Here is a 14,315-nt window from a genome sequence, read left to right as displayed (position 1 = left end):
GGAAAGCCCTTTAGTCCTGATGTATAAAAACACAAAACATACGTTCATATTTATCAGTGCCTCTTCTCTGCTTGAACCGGCCCGATGTTCTGATGTTAGTGACTCAAGATAGGCAAGTTTGCATAACCTCGTGCCCTGATTTATCACAGCAATAAAAAAAACAGCGGTCGACTTCTGACAGCTCACTGTAGTCTTTTGTGACCAAATGCAGGAGACAATAATCCTCTCCTGATGCATTCAATACACATCTCTGGCTGCAGCCTTTGTCAGTGTCTTTTCATGCCTATAAAAAGGACTCAGCGATGGATCAGCTGCAGAGCCAGCCTGCACAGGTAATCATCAGCACACAGACATTTTACTAGCCTACATTTTAGATACAGCATTTATAATGTGCAGCATGGAGAATTGAATTTATTATTTCAAAATCAATAATGATTCATGACATAATTTTTTATTTTTGCAGGTTACTCTAAGAAAGACGCTCAGCTGACACAACATGGCTCGACTAACAGTCTTGACTGGTAAGTTATTTTATTATAGGTGTTAATTCATTCAAAGGAAGTGGTCTCATGAAAAAAAGACTGTTTCAATGTAAATTATTTTTCAGGATTGGCCCTTTTGATGTGTCTTCAAACTGGTATGAATCAATCATTTATATTTATTGACATTTATCTCTCAATCACAATTTAATGAACTAATTTAAAATAATAATAATACTATCTATTTCTCCCCTTTCCAAAAGTGTCTTCTACCAAACTGGTGTGCTACTTTACCAACTGGTCCCAGTATAGACTAGGTGCTGGCACATATCTGCCCTCCGATGTGGACCCCAACCTCTGCACACACCTGATATACGCCTTCTCAATAATCAGCCCTTCGAATGAGCTGTCAACGTACAAGTGGAACGATGGAAGTTCTTTATAAATCCTTCAATGACCTCAAGCACAGGTACGTTTTTCTTGGCTCAAATATCAAACAGAGGTTTGGCACACTGTTAGTTTTCAACACATGAACCACAAAAGCATGGGAGGGCATTAAGATGTTTTAGTAAAACTGGTTAAGTGGTATTATTCAGTTTTGCTCTTGTACGCATTGGTTGTATTGTTACTTTTACATTGTGGTGGAAATTCTTCGCCGGGCCACAACTGGCCTGGTCCCTTCACACCACACCGCTTCATAATCAAACAGAGTCTTCAGAGTCTGATGCAATGTAGGTTTATTGGAAATCAAGGGCCTCAACAAACCGAGTGATGTCATGAGAGCAACTGAAGTGAAATTGTCAGGCACTGTCTTTATAAACCATTCGGATCTCACTCGTTCTATTGATGAGTTAACCAGAAGTCATATGCCGTCCCATGGCCATCATGAGTCCTATTAACGGAACAGATGTTTGTCATAAATCCTACACATATACCATAGTCACTATAGTCGAAACTGCACGCTTCTGCTCATCAGCTGGTGTAGTGACACAAAGGCTCGTGTCATGGTTGAGTGACCCACTGACATCATGCTGACCTTGTGACTGACCTGTAACTTGACACACACAACCCAGCACTTTATACTACGAACTACACAAAATCAGTACTCCTATTATCTAACATTCAAAGATTAATATTTAATCAAACTGGATTATATAGATATTGGTAAGTATATATCAAGAAAAACATATATAGGTGAGTATATAGACAAAAGTTCACACAGACGAGCAGACAAAAAAAATCTCCCACAACATCGCTTGTCGGAGCTCCTCCTACATGATTTAATTGTAAATCTACATGTTTTTCCGTCACAGAAACCCGCAGCTGAAGACTCTGTTGGCTGTGGGTGGGTGGAACTTTGGAACCACACAGTGAGTCAGAGAGCTTCAACAACATGGAGCTGTTGGATTGCATTATCTCATGTAAGAATAAATAACTCCATAAACACTCCATATAGCTGTAAATTGGTGTATATGTGTACAGATTTACCGTCATGACTTCATCGCCCGCCAACCGCCAGCGGTTCATCCAGTCATCCATCAGATTCTTGAGACTGCACGGCTTTGATGGGCTGGACCTGGACTGGGAGTATCCTGGAGCACGAGGAAGCCCACCAGAGGACCAGAAGAGGTTCACAGTGCTCTGCCAGGTCGGTTTGGAAATCCACACCTCCCTTCCTATGGTCCTTTAGAAGATTTTATCGTAACAATCCTCTTATTCTTCACGTTTTTACTGTGATATGTGTGATTATTCATGTACGCTCTGCATATATTTTTTAATTGAATTTAATACACAACATAATCCTCAACTGTTTTCCTCTTGCATTCAGGAGTTCCTTGCTGCTTTTGAAAAGGAAGCCACTGAGACCAGAAAACCACGCCTGCTGCTCACAGCTGCAGTGGCTGCTGGGAAGGAAAACATTGACAACGGTTATGAGGTTGCTGATGTATCAAAGTGAGTCTGAGCGACAGGAAGGCATTGAAATTATAATCCTTAAGATTTCAGCCCTGTCTTTATATGCAACACCTGTAGTAACCATAGTAACTGTTTAAGACTACAATACTACAGAGCCACTGTTTTTTAGGGACAGGAAACACTTGTTGAGCAGAAGAAGAGCAACAGTAAATCGATTTACAGTGCAGCCAAAGAAACTCAAATTGTTTTTATAAAAAAATAAAAAAATAAATAAAAAGGTTTGTCAATAATTGCCCTTTTCCATGAGAGACCAGGCACTGATTTCATGTTGCACACAGTGCGAGACGGTCACAGTAAAATTGGTTTAGCTTGCTAAGAAGTTGGAGTTGCGGAGCTTGTTGCCTGCAGCTCTTCAACGAACAGGTTTAGCGGTGCTTTAATACAGGTCTGACATGGTTTGAGGATGGCAGCAATGAAATAGGATTACAAACACTAACACTGGATTTAATGGGTACATTGCTTCTCGGGAAGGCCTTGAGCTTCACTAGGCTATTTGAATACTGCAGGGATGGTAAACCACAGCAGTAACTGTGATATAGAGAGAAAATTACAGAACATAAATACAATTGAAACTGCAAGCGGTGATATGTGGGCCCTCGCACTCGGGGATCCAGCGGGTCGTGGCCGTCGGCTCCCCGACGTGCAGCACGCGAGGGTCCGCATATTCCCGCTTGCAGTTAAAAAAAATTCTCGATCTCGTTCCTTATTGGGTTTTTTTTTTTAAATTGCCTTTTTTTTTGGCAGCTTTAGGTTTGGGGTATGAGCCCCATCATGACTTTTTAAAATGTCCAAATTATGAAAAAAAAGTCATACTATAGCAAAAAGTGACCCAAAAGACATTTTTGGGTCACTTTTTGGACGAAATGCTATCGTATGACTTTTTTTTTTTTTTTTTTTTTATCACATTTTGGACAACATGCTATAATATGACTTTTGGGTCACTTTTTGGCTGCCACACCACAGGCACACTGATCGACAAAAACAAATTCTTTTGATGAATTTTAATTCCAATCAAGTTAAGAGTGTACAGACTAAATTTCAAGTCGGTCCGACAAAACCTGTAGGAGGAGTTCATTAAAGTACAACGTGTCAATCGCCAAAAATGGCGACTAAATTCAAAATGATGGACTTCCTGTTGAGTTGATGTAATGGTGCATTGGAACTTGGGCATCTGTCTAGGGGGTGCTAGTGAGCCATTTGGTCACGCCCACTCATGACTACACTAAAATAAGAAATTTTTCGCCAGAAGAGACGCATGTACCAACTTTCATGAGTTTTTGAATATGATAAAACTTCCAAAAATACAGTTGTTTACAGAGAATAATTATAACACGGAATAATTCCTTGACGAACAATAGGGCTTTCGCACCATCAGTGCTCGGGCCCTAATGAACAGGTATTGCAGAAAAAATGTTGACCATAAAATTAAAAAAAGGGTTTGACTTTATGAAAATCTTGAGGTTGATGACTTAAGAGAAGTTAATGTTGAAAAAACAAAAATTATTTTCTAAATTTGTCACATCTTATGTCTGTCTAACAGGCTTCTAGACTTTATAAATGTCATGGTGTATGACTTTCATGGAGCTTGGGATCCGTTCACCGGTCACAACAGCCCTCTGTACGGCAGCGCTGTCGATCAGGGCGAGAACATCTACTACAATGTGGTGAGTGAAATCCTCAACAAAACACAATCAGAATTTTCAAAAAGCTCAATACCGAATATTGTGTTCAATATGAAATCTTTTTCTGTTTTTTTTCTTTCAGGACTTTTGTATGAAATACTGGAGAGAGCATGGAGCTCCTCCTGAGAAGCTCATGCTTGGTTTTGCCACATATGGACGCACATTTCGCACATCAACAGCAGCTAATGGTGTCGGAGCACTGGCCAGCGGACCGGCCGCTGCTGGGACCTACACCCGCGAGCCTGGGTTCTGGTCCTACTACGAGGTCAGTCAACACAAAGCAACACATGTCTAACTAAGAGATTTAACGACTATGAGGCAAATATGAATAGTGATATGTTTCAAAGTAAGATAGCACAAACCATTTCAATGATGTTTAAGTTGAATTTTCTTTTACTTTTACAGATCTGCACTTTCATCCAAGGAGGCAGCGTGCACTGCATTGATGATCAAATGGTGCCCTATGCCATCAAAGGCAATGAGTGGGTTAACTTTGATAACAGGCAGAGCTTTGAAATAAAGGTAATACATAACATATTAACCTGCACATCTACGATGTAATTATGGAGCTAATACGAGCCAGTTAAACACAGCACATCTCTGTTATTTCTATACATTGCATGTCAAATCAGTTCAGGAACTGGGTACAACTGATCACAATGAAGCTGCACAGTCAGCACACAGTTTTTAATAACTGAGACTGAACATAAGATGGCACTCTTGCTTGAGACTTTGAGTCTCTGCAGATATGGCCTCAGGTTATAAACTTTTCCATATGTTGGTCTACGTGTTCTCTTGTTTAATAGTGACTGGATTATGACAAGAAGTTTTTAAACTGCAGTAACTCAGATATTTTAGTGACTGGCTGAATAATATTCCACTTTTTAGATGTACAGGCTTGGAACAAACTAATGTCCTCTGTATTTCATATTTATGTTGGGATGTGTTTAGTCAGTTCAACTGAAATAATTGATAAGGATCTTGGAATGTGTATACAACTCTTTTACACTTGATCCTTCTTTTATGTATTAAAACCAAAACACTATTATTCCACAGGCCCAGTATCTAAAAGATAACAAATTTGGAGGAGCATTCATCTGGGCTCTGGATCTGGATGATTTTGCTGGACAGTTCTGTGGACAAGGAAACTATCCCCTCATTGGTTATCTGCGCACACTTCTGGATTCAGGTAAAAAAAAAAAAAAACTTTGACCTCACTGCATGTTAACTTTAATTACTATCATCATCTCCACTTCAGGAATATTTTCTTACGTAATTTTTTTTAAACTTGAATGTACTTTTTTTAGATCCTCCAATACTACCTCCTGTAACCACACATCCACCAGTCATCGTAACAAACCACACCCTCCCAGCTGATACCACGACGGCTGCCGCTGCTACTGCTGCTTCATCTGCTACTTCCGCCACTCCTCATCCTCCTTCTACTTCTACCTCTACTGCCAAAACTACCACAATTTCTGTTTCTGGAAGTGATTTCTGTGATAGGAAGGCTGATGGCCTCTATGTAAATGACAAGGATAAAAGCATCTTTTATCAGTGCTCTAATGGACACACAATCATCCACAGGTGTCCAGTTAATCTCGTTTTCAATGATAAGGCTGTAAATAAATGTCTTCATCAACAAACAAAAGTGTGTTTTATTTTTGTTCTTTTCACGGAAGCCCTGCTGGCAGGACAGTCAGTACAGCTACTTCTTCTGAAAGCCACACGTAAAAATCTGCTAATATGACAACCTGCAATATACAATATGTAATGCAGCCAATAAAAATGAATTAAAGGCCGACCTGATTTGATACTGGGGTGAGGTCATTACAATCTCTTTTTCCTTTACATCCTTATCGTAAATAGTATTTCTCTTATAAAAGCCTAAGTTAAATGCTCCATGGATGAGGTTTTAATGCTCTCAAAATGATGCAGTTAGCCACTCAATGTTTATTTTCCTGAGGTTACTCCCAGTTTCACACCTTTTATTGAGGTTTGGGTGTGTGAACAAGAAATGGTCCTCCAAGTTACTGGACTTGCAACCAAACAGGGTTGGATTGCATATTAAACACAAATGACTTAATCCATGGAGTCTGTCAGGTCATTGTTCTTGACATTTTTCAAAGTTTGCATGTTTACAGGGCAGCATAGTGTACATGTAACATATGTTTTTAATCACCCAAAGCCATACTCCCCCAGCCCACTATATATGTACCATGCAGTAGCATTAACACTAAAGTCAGTTGGTGTTTCTCAGTACTAAGGTTTTAATCATTAGTGCCACCTTTGATATGGAAATGGTCGCTCTTTTTTTATTGACTGAATTATCATAACTATTTGCTGCCATGCGCATCAGATTTGGAGCCACGTAAATGAGTAACACCTACACAGATATTTTCTGTCTGTTTCTAGAATATTTATTAAAAACAAATGAAATGTGTTAAGTTGGGAAGTTTTCTTTGTGAGGTAAAAGGTCTTTTGTCAGCAACTGTTATTTGACTTTCTTGTGATGAAACAACAGATTAACCCTCCTGTTGTCCTTGGGTCAAAATGGCCAGCAGCTGTGTTCAACCAAGTTCTATTTTATTTTCAGATTTTTGGGGGGGATCATTGGTGACAAGGAGGCTGTGAGGGTTTCTTTAAAGAATGATGACCAATGATCCCAAAAAATATTAAAAAAAAATATAGAAATAAAATGGAACTTGGTTGAACACAGCTGCGGGTAATTTTGACCCAAGGGCAACAGGAAGGTTAATGTCCAAAACTTTGGACAGTTTACTCCGTGTTAATGATTGTCAGGATTTGTTTACTTTTCAGTAGCTAAATAAAGCTATTCAGTGCTTTGCTTCTGACATTGCATTAACCCATCCAACCACACCATGAGCAAGCTGATTCTAATAACAGGTAAGGCCCAATGAAGAGCATGACATTATTTCTCTCAAAATTATTCTGACCTAATGATCACTGATTAAGTCTTCCATTTGAAAGGTCTCTGTCTCTTCCTGGGCAGTTTGGGTGAGTTCATAAATCGCACAGTAACCATTAACATTGAACAATCGTAGATATCTTGTCACTAATAACTGAAAACAACCTCTATTCTCTCATGTTTAGTCTCATCCTCCAGACTCGTGTGTTATTTCACTAACTGGTCCCAATACAGACCTGGGATTGGAAAGTTTATGCCCTCAAATGTTGAGCCTAACCTTTGTACCCATCTGATCTATGCCTTTGCTGGTATTAATGAGGCAAATGAGTTGGTCACCATAGAGTGGAATGACGAGGAGCTCTATAAATCCTTTAATGGACTCAAACAGAGGTGAGTGCATTTCTTTTTGGCATCATCACCTGTAAAATGTTATTCAAAGTTATCAAATAATTGCAGCTAACTGAATCTGTATTCCCACAGGAATCCAAATCTTAAAACTCTGCTGGCAGTCGGAGGCTGGAACTTTGGCACACAAAAGTGCGTTATTTACCACAAAACAAGTATTCATGTACTGTTTGTATGTCCTCTTAATGGTCCCTTTCTTTGCCCAACATGTCACCCAGATTCACTAAAATGGTGTCAACACAAGCCAACAGAAATGCATTTATTCAGTCTTCTATCAAACTACTGAGAAAACATGGTTTTGATGGTCTGGACCTGGACTGGGAATACCCTGCAGCCAGAGGAAGCCCTCTGACCGACAAGCAGAGATTCACATTGCTATGCAAGGTCAGAACCAGAATTATTGTTTTCATGTTTTCATGTTATATTCAACATTAACTGACTTTTCCTTGATTCTTTCTGTGGTTCATAGGAACTTCTCGAGGCCTATGAGGCCGAGCGAACATCCACTGGACGGCCCAGGTTAATGATCTCTGCTGCAGTGTCTGCTGGGAAAGGAACCATTGATTCCGGTTATGAAATAGCAGAGATGGCAAAGTATGCAAATGTCTTTCTTCCATACATTATCTCCATGATTAGCTGTTTTAGTGAACCTGATGTCACATGCATTTTTATCAGGTATGTGGATTTCATCAATGTGATGACATATGACTTTCATGGCACCTGGGAGCGCGTCACAGGACATCACAGCCCCTTGTACAACGGATCCCAAGACACCGGGGACCATGTTTACTTAAATACTGTGAGTACAAGAGTAGATGTACTTTACCCTCCTCTAATACTAACTGTTTCTTATTCTTCATTTTCTGTGTTTCCACCCATCTGTTTATAAGGTGCATTTTCAATTTGCAAAGAAAAAAACCCTGAGTTGAGCGATATTACAAATTTGAAGGTGTGCTTTAGGTCATTAAGTGATGCAGCACCTCAGTTCGTAAGCATCACTGAAGTGCCAATTAATGACATGAAAAGAAAAAAGAAATCCATGGACGTATTTTTAAGATAGTAGCGCCATGTCACCCACTCACTGGAGTAGGGGCAAGTGAGCCTTCATGTGTTAAAACCAAGTGGCAACTAACAGTGATGTCATCCATTGGTTTGTGAACGGCCGTTATAAAGCCTCTACTTCGGATATTGGGTGTCGCTAGATCTGTTTGAAAACCCGACAATACTTTGCCCTGCCCACAGGCCTGTCAATCAAACAGACCCGCCCCCCCAAAAACATAGTTTCTTGAGCCTTATTTTGTAATTATTGATGGGATTATTTTCAAATGGATCACCAGAATCTCATAAGAAAGAGCGACTTTAGCTAGAAAAAAAACATTGATTTGGAATTTAATGCGATAAGTTGAATGGGAGTCTATGGAGCTCGAGGTTTTTTTTGGAGCCAACTTTGCTTTTTAAGACATTGCAGGTGCTAAATCTGTGTATAAGAATGTAGGGGTAAGGGATTACGTCATGACTCACTGAGTGAAATGTAAACTTAATGAACTGGTTAAAACAGACCATTAACAGATCTTAATGAGTTTAAATGAGTTTTTCATGTGCGGACAACTTCCTGTTCGAGCTAGGTGGTTTGAGCAAAAGCTTGTAACTAAGCTGCAAATCATTAACATGTTCTCAGTCAATAATCAACTATTCCCAACTGCTACTCTATTTACAATTTTTACAAATGCATCTTGGCATCTTGTTTACTCGAAACTAGAAAACACCAAATGATCAGTCTTCAGTTCAAGGGATTACATTTCTAAAAGACACAGACAGGGGGAGGAGAACCCACATAACCACATTTCAGACATAAGGCTTTACAGCATCTCCAAAAGTTATGGTAACTTAAAGAATCAGTATGACGTGATGGAAATCGTGGAGATGGGGTGAAGAAGGCAGAGGAGACCGTTCTGGGTGACAACGCAGTGATGTTTATTGGCCGCAGCTCGATCGAGGAGCCCGGTTGCTAAACCGCTCTGTCCATTGGACCAATTGGACCATGGCTCTGGTTCTAAATTGTACAGTTCACGAATCAGATTTCTGGGTCGGGATTGTTATATCATTTGAAAAAGGTTTAAATATCCCAACAGACATTTTGAAGCTCGGATGATGTGGAAAACCTGGTGCATTAATAGATGCAAAATACAAAAGTGCAGTGTGCAGACCTACCAAATTATGTACAGTACATAATGATTAAAGACTGACAGGAAATGGCTTCCAAATTTTCATTTGAAAAAGTACTAAATTGTGGCACATGCAAAAAATAAATAATGAGGAGACAAATGAATTCATGAATCAAACACACATGGCACATTTTCGTCAGGTTTTCCATACAGTCCCACATTGATTGACAGGTGCCCGTTTATATGTCATCTTATGTGTGCTCTCTTCTCCTGCAATGGCACTAGAAAATCAACATCAACAATGAGCCCAACTCCTAATATTCACTGAAGAGTAGTGTGATGGAAACATGTGTTTACTCTCATTTTATTTACAGATTTAAGGCAGTCAAAGCTGTGCAAAATTTGAATTGTAATTTGATTTCTGTCTGTTAATTTATATTTTAGGACTTTGCTATGAGGTATTGGCGAGACAAGGGAACACCTGTAGAAAAGCTAAATATGGGCTTTGCTACATACGGACGGACATTTCGACTTTCTACTCAGTCCAGTCAGGTTGGAGCACCTGCCAGCAGTGGTGCAGCTGCTGGTGTTTTTACGAGGGAGGCCGGCTTCTGGTCCTATTATGAGGTGAAACTGGCAACTGTTTTTAGACTTTGTGTCTATGTTTTATTATTAATCCAATGTTACTGAGAAAAATGTATTTTACTCTAGAGTACACAGCTATAATAATTTGGTTTAATAAGTGAACTTCACCTCTCTTTTCAGATTTGTACTTTTATTCAAGGGGCCAGTGTTCATTTGATCGAGGATCAGAAAGTTCCTTATGCCACCAAACAAAACGAGTGGGTCGGTTACGACAACAAAGAAAGTTTTAGTACTAAGGTAGTCACATACAGTATTTCCATAAAAATGTTGCTAAATAACTCTTTAGCCAAATACCAAATGAAACGAGTGAAAAAGAATATTAAAAGTGCATATACTACTGTGTGGTTTTATAATTTTTCATCCAGGTCCGTTACCTGAAAGACAACAGATTTGGAGGAGCCTTCGTCTGGGCTCTGGATCTGGACGACTTTAATGGACAGTTCTGCAGAGAAGGAAACTACCCCCTCATCAGTTCTCTTCGCTCTCTTTTGGATACAAGTCAGACAAATTATATATTGCTGTTATGTGAAAAAGAAAAATATTTTTTTCATTTTAATTGTACAAATATTAATGCAAATAATCATTTATATTCCAGATCTTCCTCCTCTTCCCACAAAAGAAACCACCCCAAATCCTGTGACTCCATCTACAAACAAAGATAAACCTCCCACCACTCCTCCTCCTAGACTTACAATCACTTCTTCATCCAAAACCACCGACAGCAACTTCTGTGCCACAAAGGCCGGTGGGCTCTACGTCAAACATGATGCCCCCGGTTCATTTTACAGCTGTGCCAACGGCATGACCTGGATCCAAAACTGTCCAAGTAACTTAGTCTTCAGAGACAGCTGCAAGTGCTGCGACTGGCCCTAAAGACTCTCGTTATACTGCGCATACCATAAGCAGTGAGCAAAAATAACAAAAGTCAGTCCTGGTCACAGTTTCATTGGTATGTTTTCTCTTAAATATGAATAAACTACTTTAATCAATTATCTAAAATGTTCTGTAAATCAATTTCTTCAAAAATAAAATCTGCTTAATCACATATAATGAAAAATACAGTAGTAATCCAAAAGCATAGGCTTCTGGAGTTCTTTTCATGAATCAGCAACATTAAGAATAAAATAATATGTATTCAGTTGCCAATTAATTAGGCAATAAATTCTGCCTTCTTCAAGGTTATAATGTCCAGTTTTTGTTGAGACATACTCAGAGAGTTGTAGATTCAATTTTATGATCACTGGATGGATGTAGGTTTATGGAGTTGCTGAACTTTATTACAGTACAGTGAAGTGTTTCTGTTGTTTAGTCTAAAATCATCAGTTTTGTTCTTTATAATTCCGCTGCTTTTTGGTGACTGATTGAATCTTAACCCATTACCTTGAGAGAGGTAAGTGAACATATCATGTGCCCAATGAATAGCACATATAGAATAGTTTTGAAGTAGTTGATGGTTTGGACTATGTAATGGCACTGTTGTGTTTTCCTGCCAGTATCCTATATTCAAACTCACATTGCGAAAGGTGATTATAAAACCATGCCCAGTAATAACCATCTTTCGATGAGTCATCTTTTTACAAGGCAAATTAAACCTGCCCAAACACGTGGTGTGCGGATGGTGGCAGCAATCACAACTTGAATTGACCTCTTGTATGCTTTGGTTGGTTGTGGCCAAAGTTATGAAATTGTTTTTACTTGAGACTGAGCTTTTACCAGGCCAAATCTCGCATAGTCAATGAAAATGAAAAATAATTTGTGAATCCACTCTACGACTCAGATCCACTCCAGAATTCAATGGGTTTGTCTTTGGCTGTGCCACACCATTTGACCGAGTTTCATGAAAATTAGTGGACTCTACATGAGCTTACTGGTCATGTAGAGTCCACTAATTCTAAACTAAAAGTCTGTCACTGGAGGTCTCCCGTTTGATCATCGTTGGTTTCGGTAAGTTGACAGCATGCATCAATTAACAACAGTCTCATGTAATTAAAATCCATTGAAATGATTTATTCCATGTTTCAGCCCCTTTTTCCTGGCCGGTGTGATACTGTTGAAGCTTGCCTGAAAACAGAGTGCTGGGCATCAATATCTGGAATCCTCATCCTCCTCCAGTGTTACTGACATCCAACACAACAGGTCACTGCTTTAGTCTCTAAATAGTGTAGAAACTATGCAGATTTTAGTGTTTTGATAAATCATCGTAACTAAACATTTATTTTCCCACAAAAATCCGCTGCTCAAAACCCTGCTGGCTGTAGGTGGTTTGACCTTTGACACAATAAAGTTAAGAACACTCAGGCCTTAGGTGCAAGAACTAAGCTGCCCCGGCGGCCACATTCACCTAAATTCACTAAATCCGGTGGACACGTGTATCACACCTAGACGCACAAAAAAGTTACATTGCACCATTACGTCAACTCGACAGGAAGTCCACCATTTTGAATTTAGTCGCCATTTTGGGCGATTCTTACACGTTGTACTTTGTCGAACTCCTCCGAGGGATTTTGTCACACCGACTTGAATTTAGTTTCTATGGATAGATAACATGTTTGGGATTAAATCTTCTTAAAATAATTCGTTTTCGTCGATGCGTGTGCCCGTAAAGAGGCGGCCGTTTTGAGCGTCTCGCCATGAAACTACGAGTTGCTTTAAATCTTATGTACATGGACCGACCTTCTCCAAACATCACAGGTATGATAACAGCCCCGCCCTGAAGACCCCTGTTGGGTAATATTCGCTCATAGTCATAGCGCCCCCTGTTGGCCAATGGAAATGACACTTTTCATACTTTCACATTCTACGTCGAGCTGGTTGATCACATGAACCTAAAGTCGGGTCACAAAAACCTAAACATGTAGTTGATGATATATTGAGACTTTGTCAATGGGCGTCGCCGTGACGATGCGGCAAAGTTTGATGTCTCGCCGTGACACAGGAAGTTGATGTTTAAGGTCAAAGTATGCTTGAAGCCTCACAAAACGTGTCACATACATCCGGCGTGGTGAGACGATACATCTGTGTTTTGCGAGTGGGCGTGGCCAAACGCCTCACCAGCGCCTCTTGCTGGAGACAGGAAATGAGACAAAAATATAAACTTTAAGCGGGGGTACGCGGTCCCCTTGCGCGCTGCACGTCGGGGAGGCAGCTTCGGGGAGGCGGGAGTGCGAGGGCCCGTACATCACTGCTTGCAGTTTTAATTTATTTTATAATTCTGTCCAAAAATGCCCTTCCGGTTAAGTCTATTAACAGTCTACCAATGGATGTGCAATGTTACTGTCTACGAGTTTTTCAGTTCACTTCTCTGTACAAACAGAAATGAAGGGAAAATTGTGATTTCATTCATGTGTTGTATATTATATGTTATGACAACAAGAACGTCATAAAAGGTTAATGTACAAATGAACACTGTACAGATTCAGTTTATTCTTTAAAAGATCAACCACAGAGTAAAGTATTTTATTCAACAGAAAGAAAGAAATTTTTTAAATCACAATTAGTCCATTTCAGCACATAGCAGCATTTTTTTTTGTATCTTTGTACGAGCCACAATCATTGTATTGTGACTACAGTATTATCAGCAACTCCACAAATAGTTACTGTCATTTCATAAAATTATACAATTATAGATTTTAGTTAAAAACATCATCACAGCATAAAACCACAAAACCCAAAGGTCTTTACACACCAGGGGTGTTTTTTTCGTGTGATTAATTTGCACATTTGAATTTTTATGACGTGTTTCACCACGCCCACGGTGTGTAAAGGCCTTTATCTCCATTGCTAAGGTGCTCTATTCACAGTAGTTGAACCATGATCAATACTGTATGCTATCACACGTGATTGAAAAGTGACGGTTGTATAGCGTTAAAAGCTAAAATTTAAGGCCATTTGGTAGATTGTACCTTCTGATTTAAAAATGCATATTAAGATTATTTAGTTTTTGGTTTGCTGACAAAGGAATAAGCCAAACCACTGACTAATTGGGTGCTATTAAAATTAATTAAACTAATTAATAAGAGGCTTTAATTGATTCAAT

The 14,315-nt window shown here is 39.4% G+C and overlaps 2 protein-coding genes across 2 annotated transcripts; both read left to right on the top strand.

Moving 5' to 3' along the window:
- The first annotated feature begins 496 nt into the window (after positions 1-496).
- Positions 497-5,856, top strand: LOC138624199 (acidic mammalian chitinase-like). The gene is given in 13 exon segments (XM_069704178.1): positions 497-521; positions 608-637; positions 743-909; positions 911-948; positions 1,793-1,849; positions 1,962-2,127; positions 2,308-2,432; positions 3,994-4,117; positions 4,218-4,400; positions 4,541-4,657; positions 5,192-5,324; positions 5,443-5,756; positions 5,818-5,856. Coding segments are annotated over 13 exon segments (1,518 nt in total).
- A 1,140-nt stretch (positions 5,857-6,996) lies between these two features.
- On the top strand, positions 6,997-11,278 carry LOC138624306 (acidic mammalian chitinase-like). Its single transcript, XM_069704368.1, has 11 exons — positions 6,997-7,042; positions 7,127-7,153; positions 7,250-7,454; positions 7,545-7,601; positions 7,688-7,853; positions 7,939-8,063; positions 8,145-8,268; positions 10,079-10,261; positions 10,400-10,516; positions 10,645-10,777; positions 10,875-11,278. The coding sequence occupies exons 1-11, from the start codon at positions 7,018-7,020 to the stop codon at positions 11,150-11,152; spliced, it is 1,440 nt and encodes a 479-aa protein (XP_069560469.1). The 5' UTR covers positions 6,997-7,017; the 3' UTR covers positions 11,153-11,278.
- The last annotated feature ends 3,037 nt before the right edge of the window (positions 11,279-14,315 follow it).

This window comes from Brachyistius frenatus, unplaced genomic scaffold (genome assembly GCF_029030835.1).
Source record: "Brachyistius frenatus isolate BFR_SWC_R1_liver_20210118 unplaced genomic scaffold, ASM2903083v1 Contig_50, whole genome shotgun sequence".
In the NCBI taxonomy this organism is placed as follows: domain Eukaryota; kingdom Metazoa; phylum Chordata; class Actinopteri; family Embiotocidae; genus Brachyistius; species Brachyistius frenatus.
Note: the sequence above shows the minus strand (reverse complement) of the source record. Positions and strands in the feature narration are given on the sequence as shown.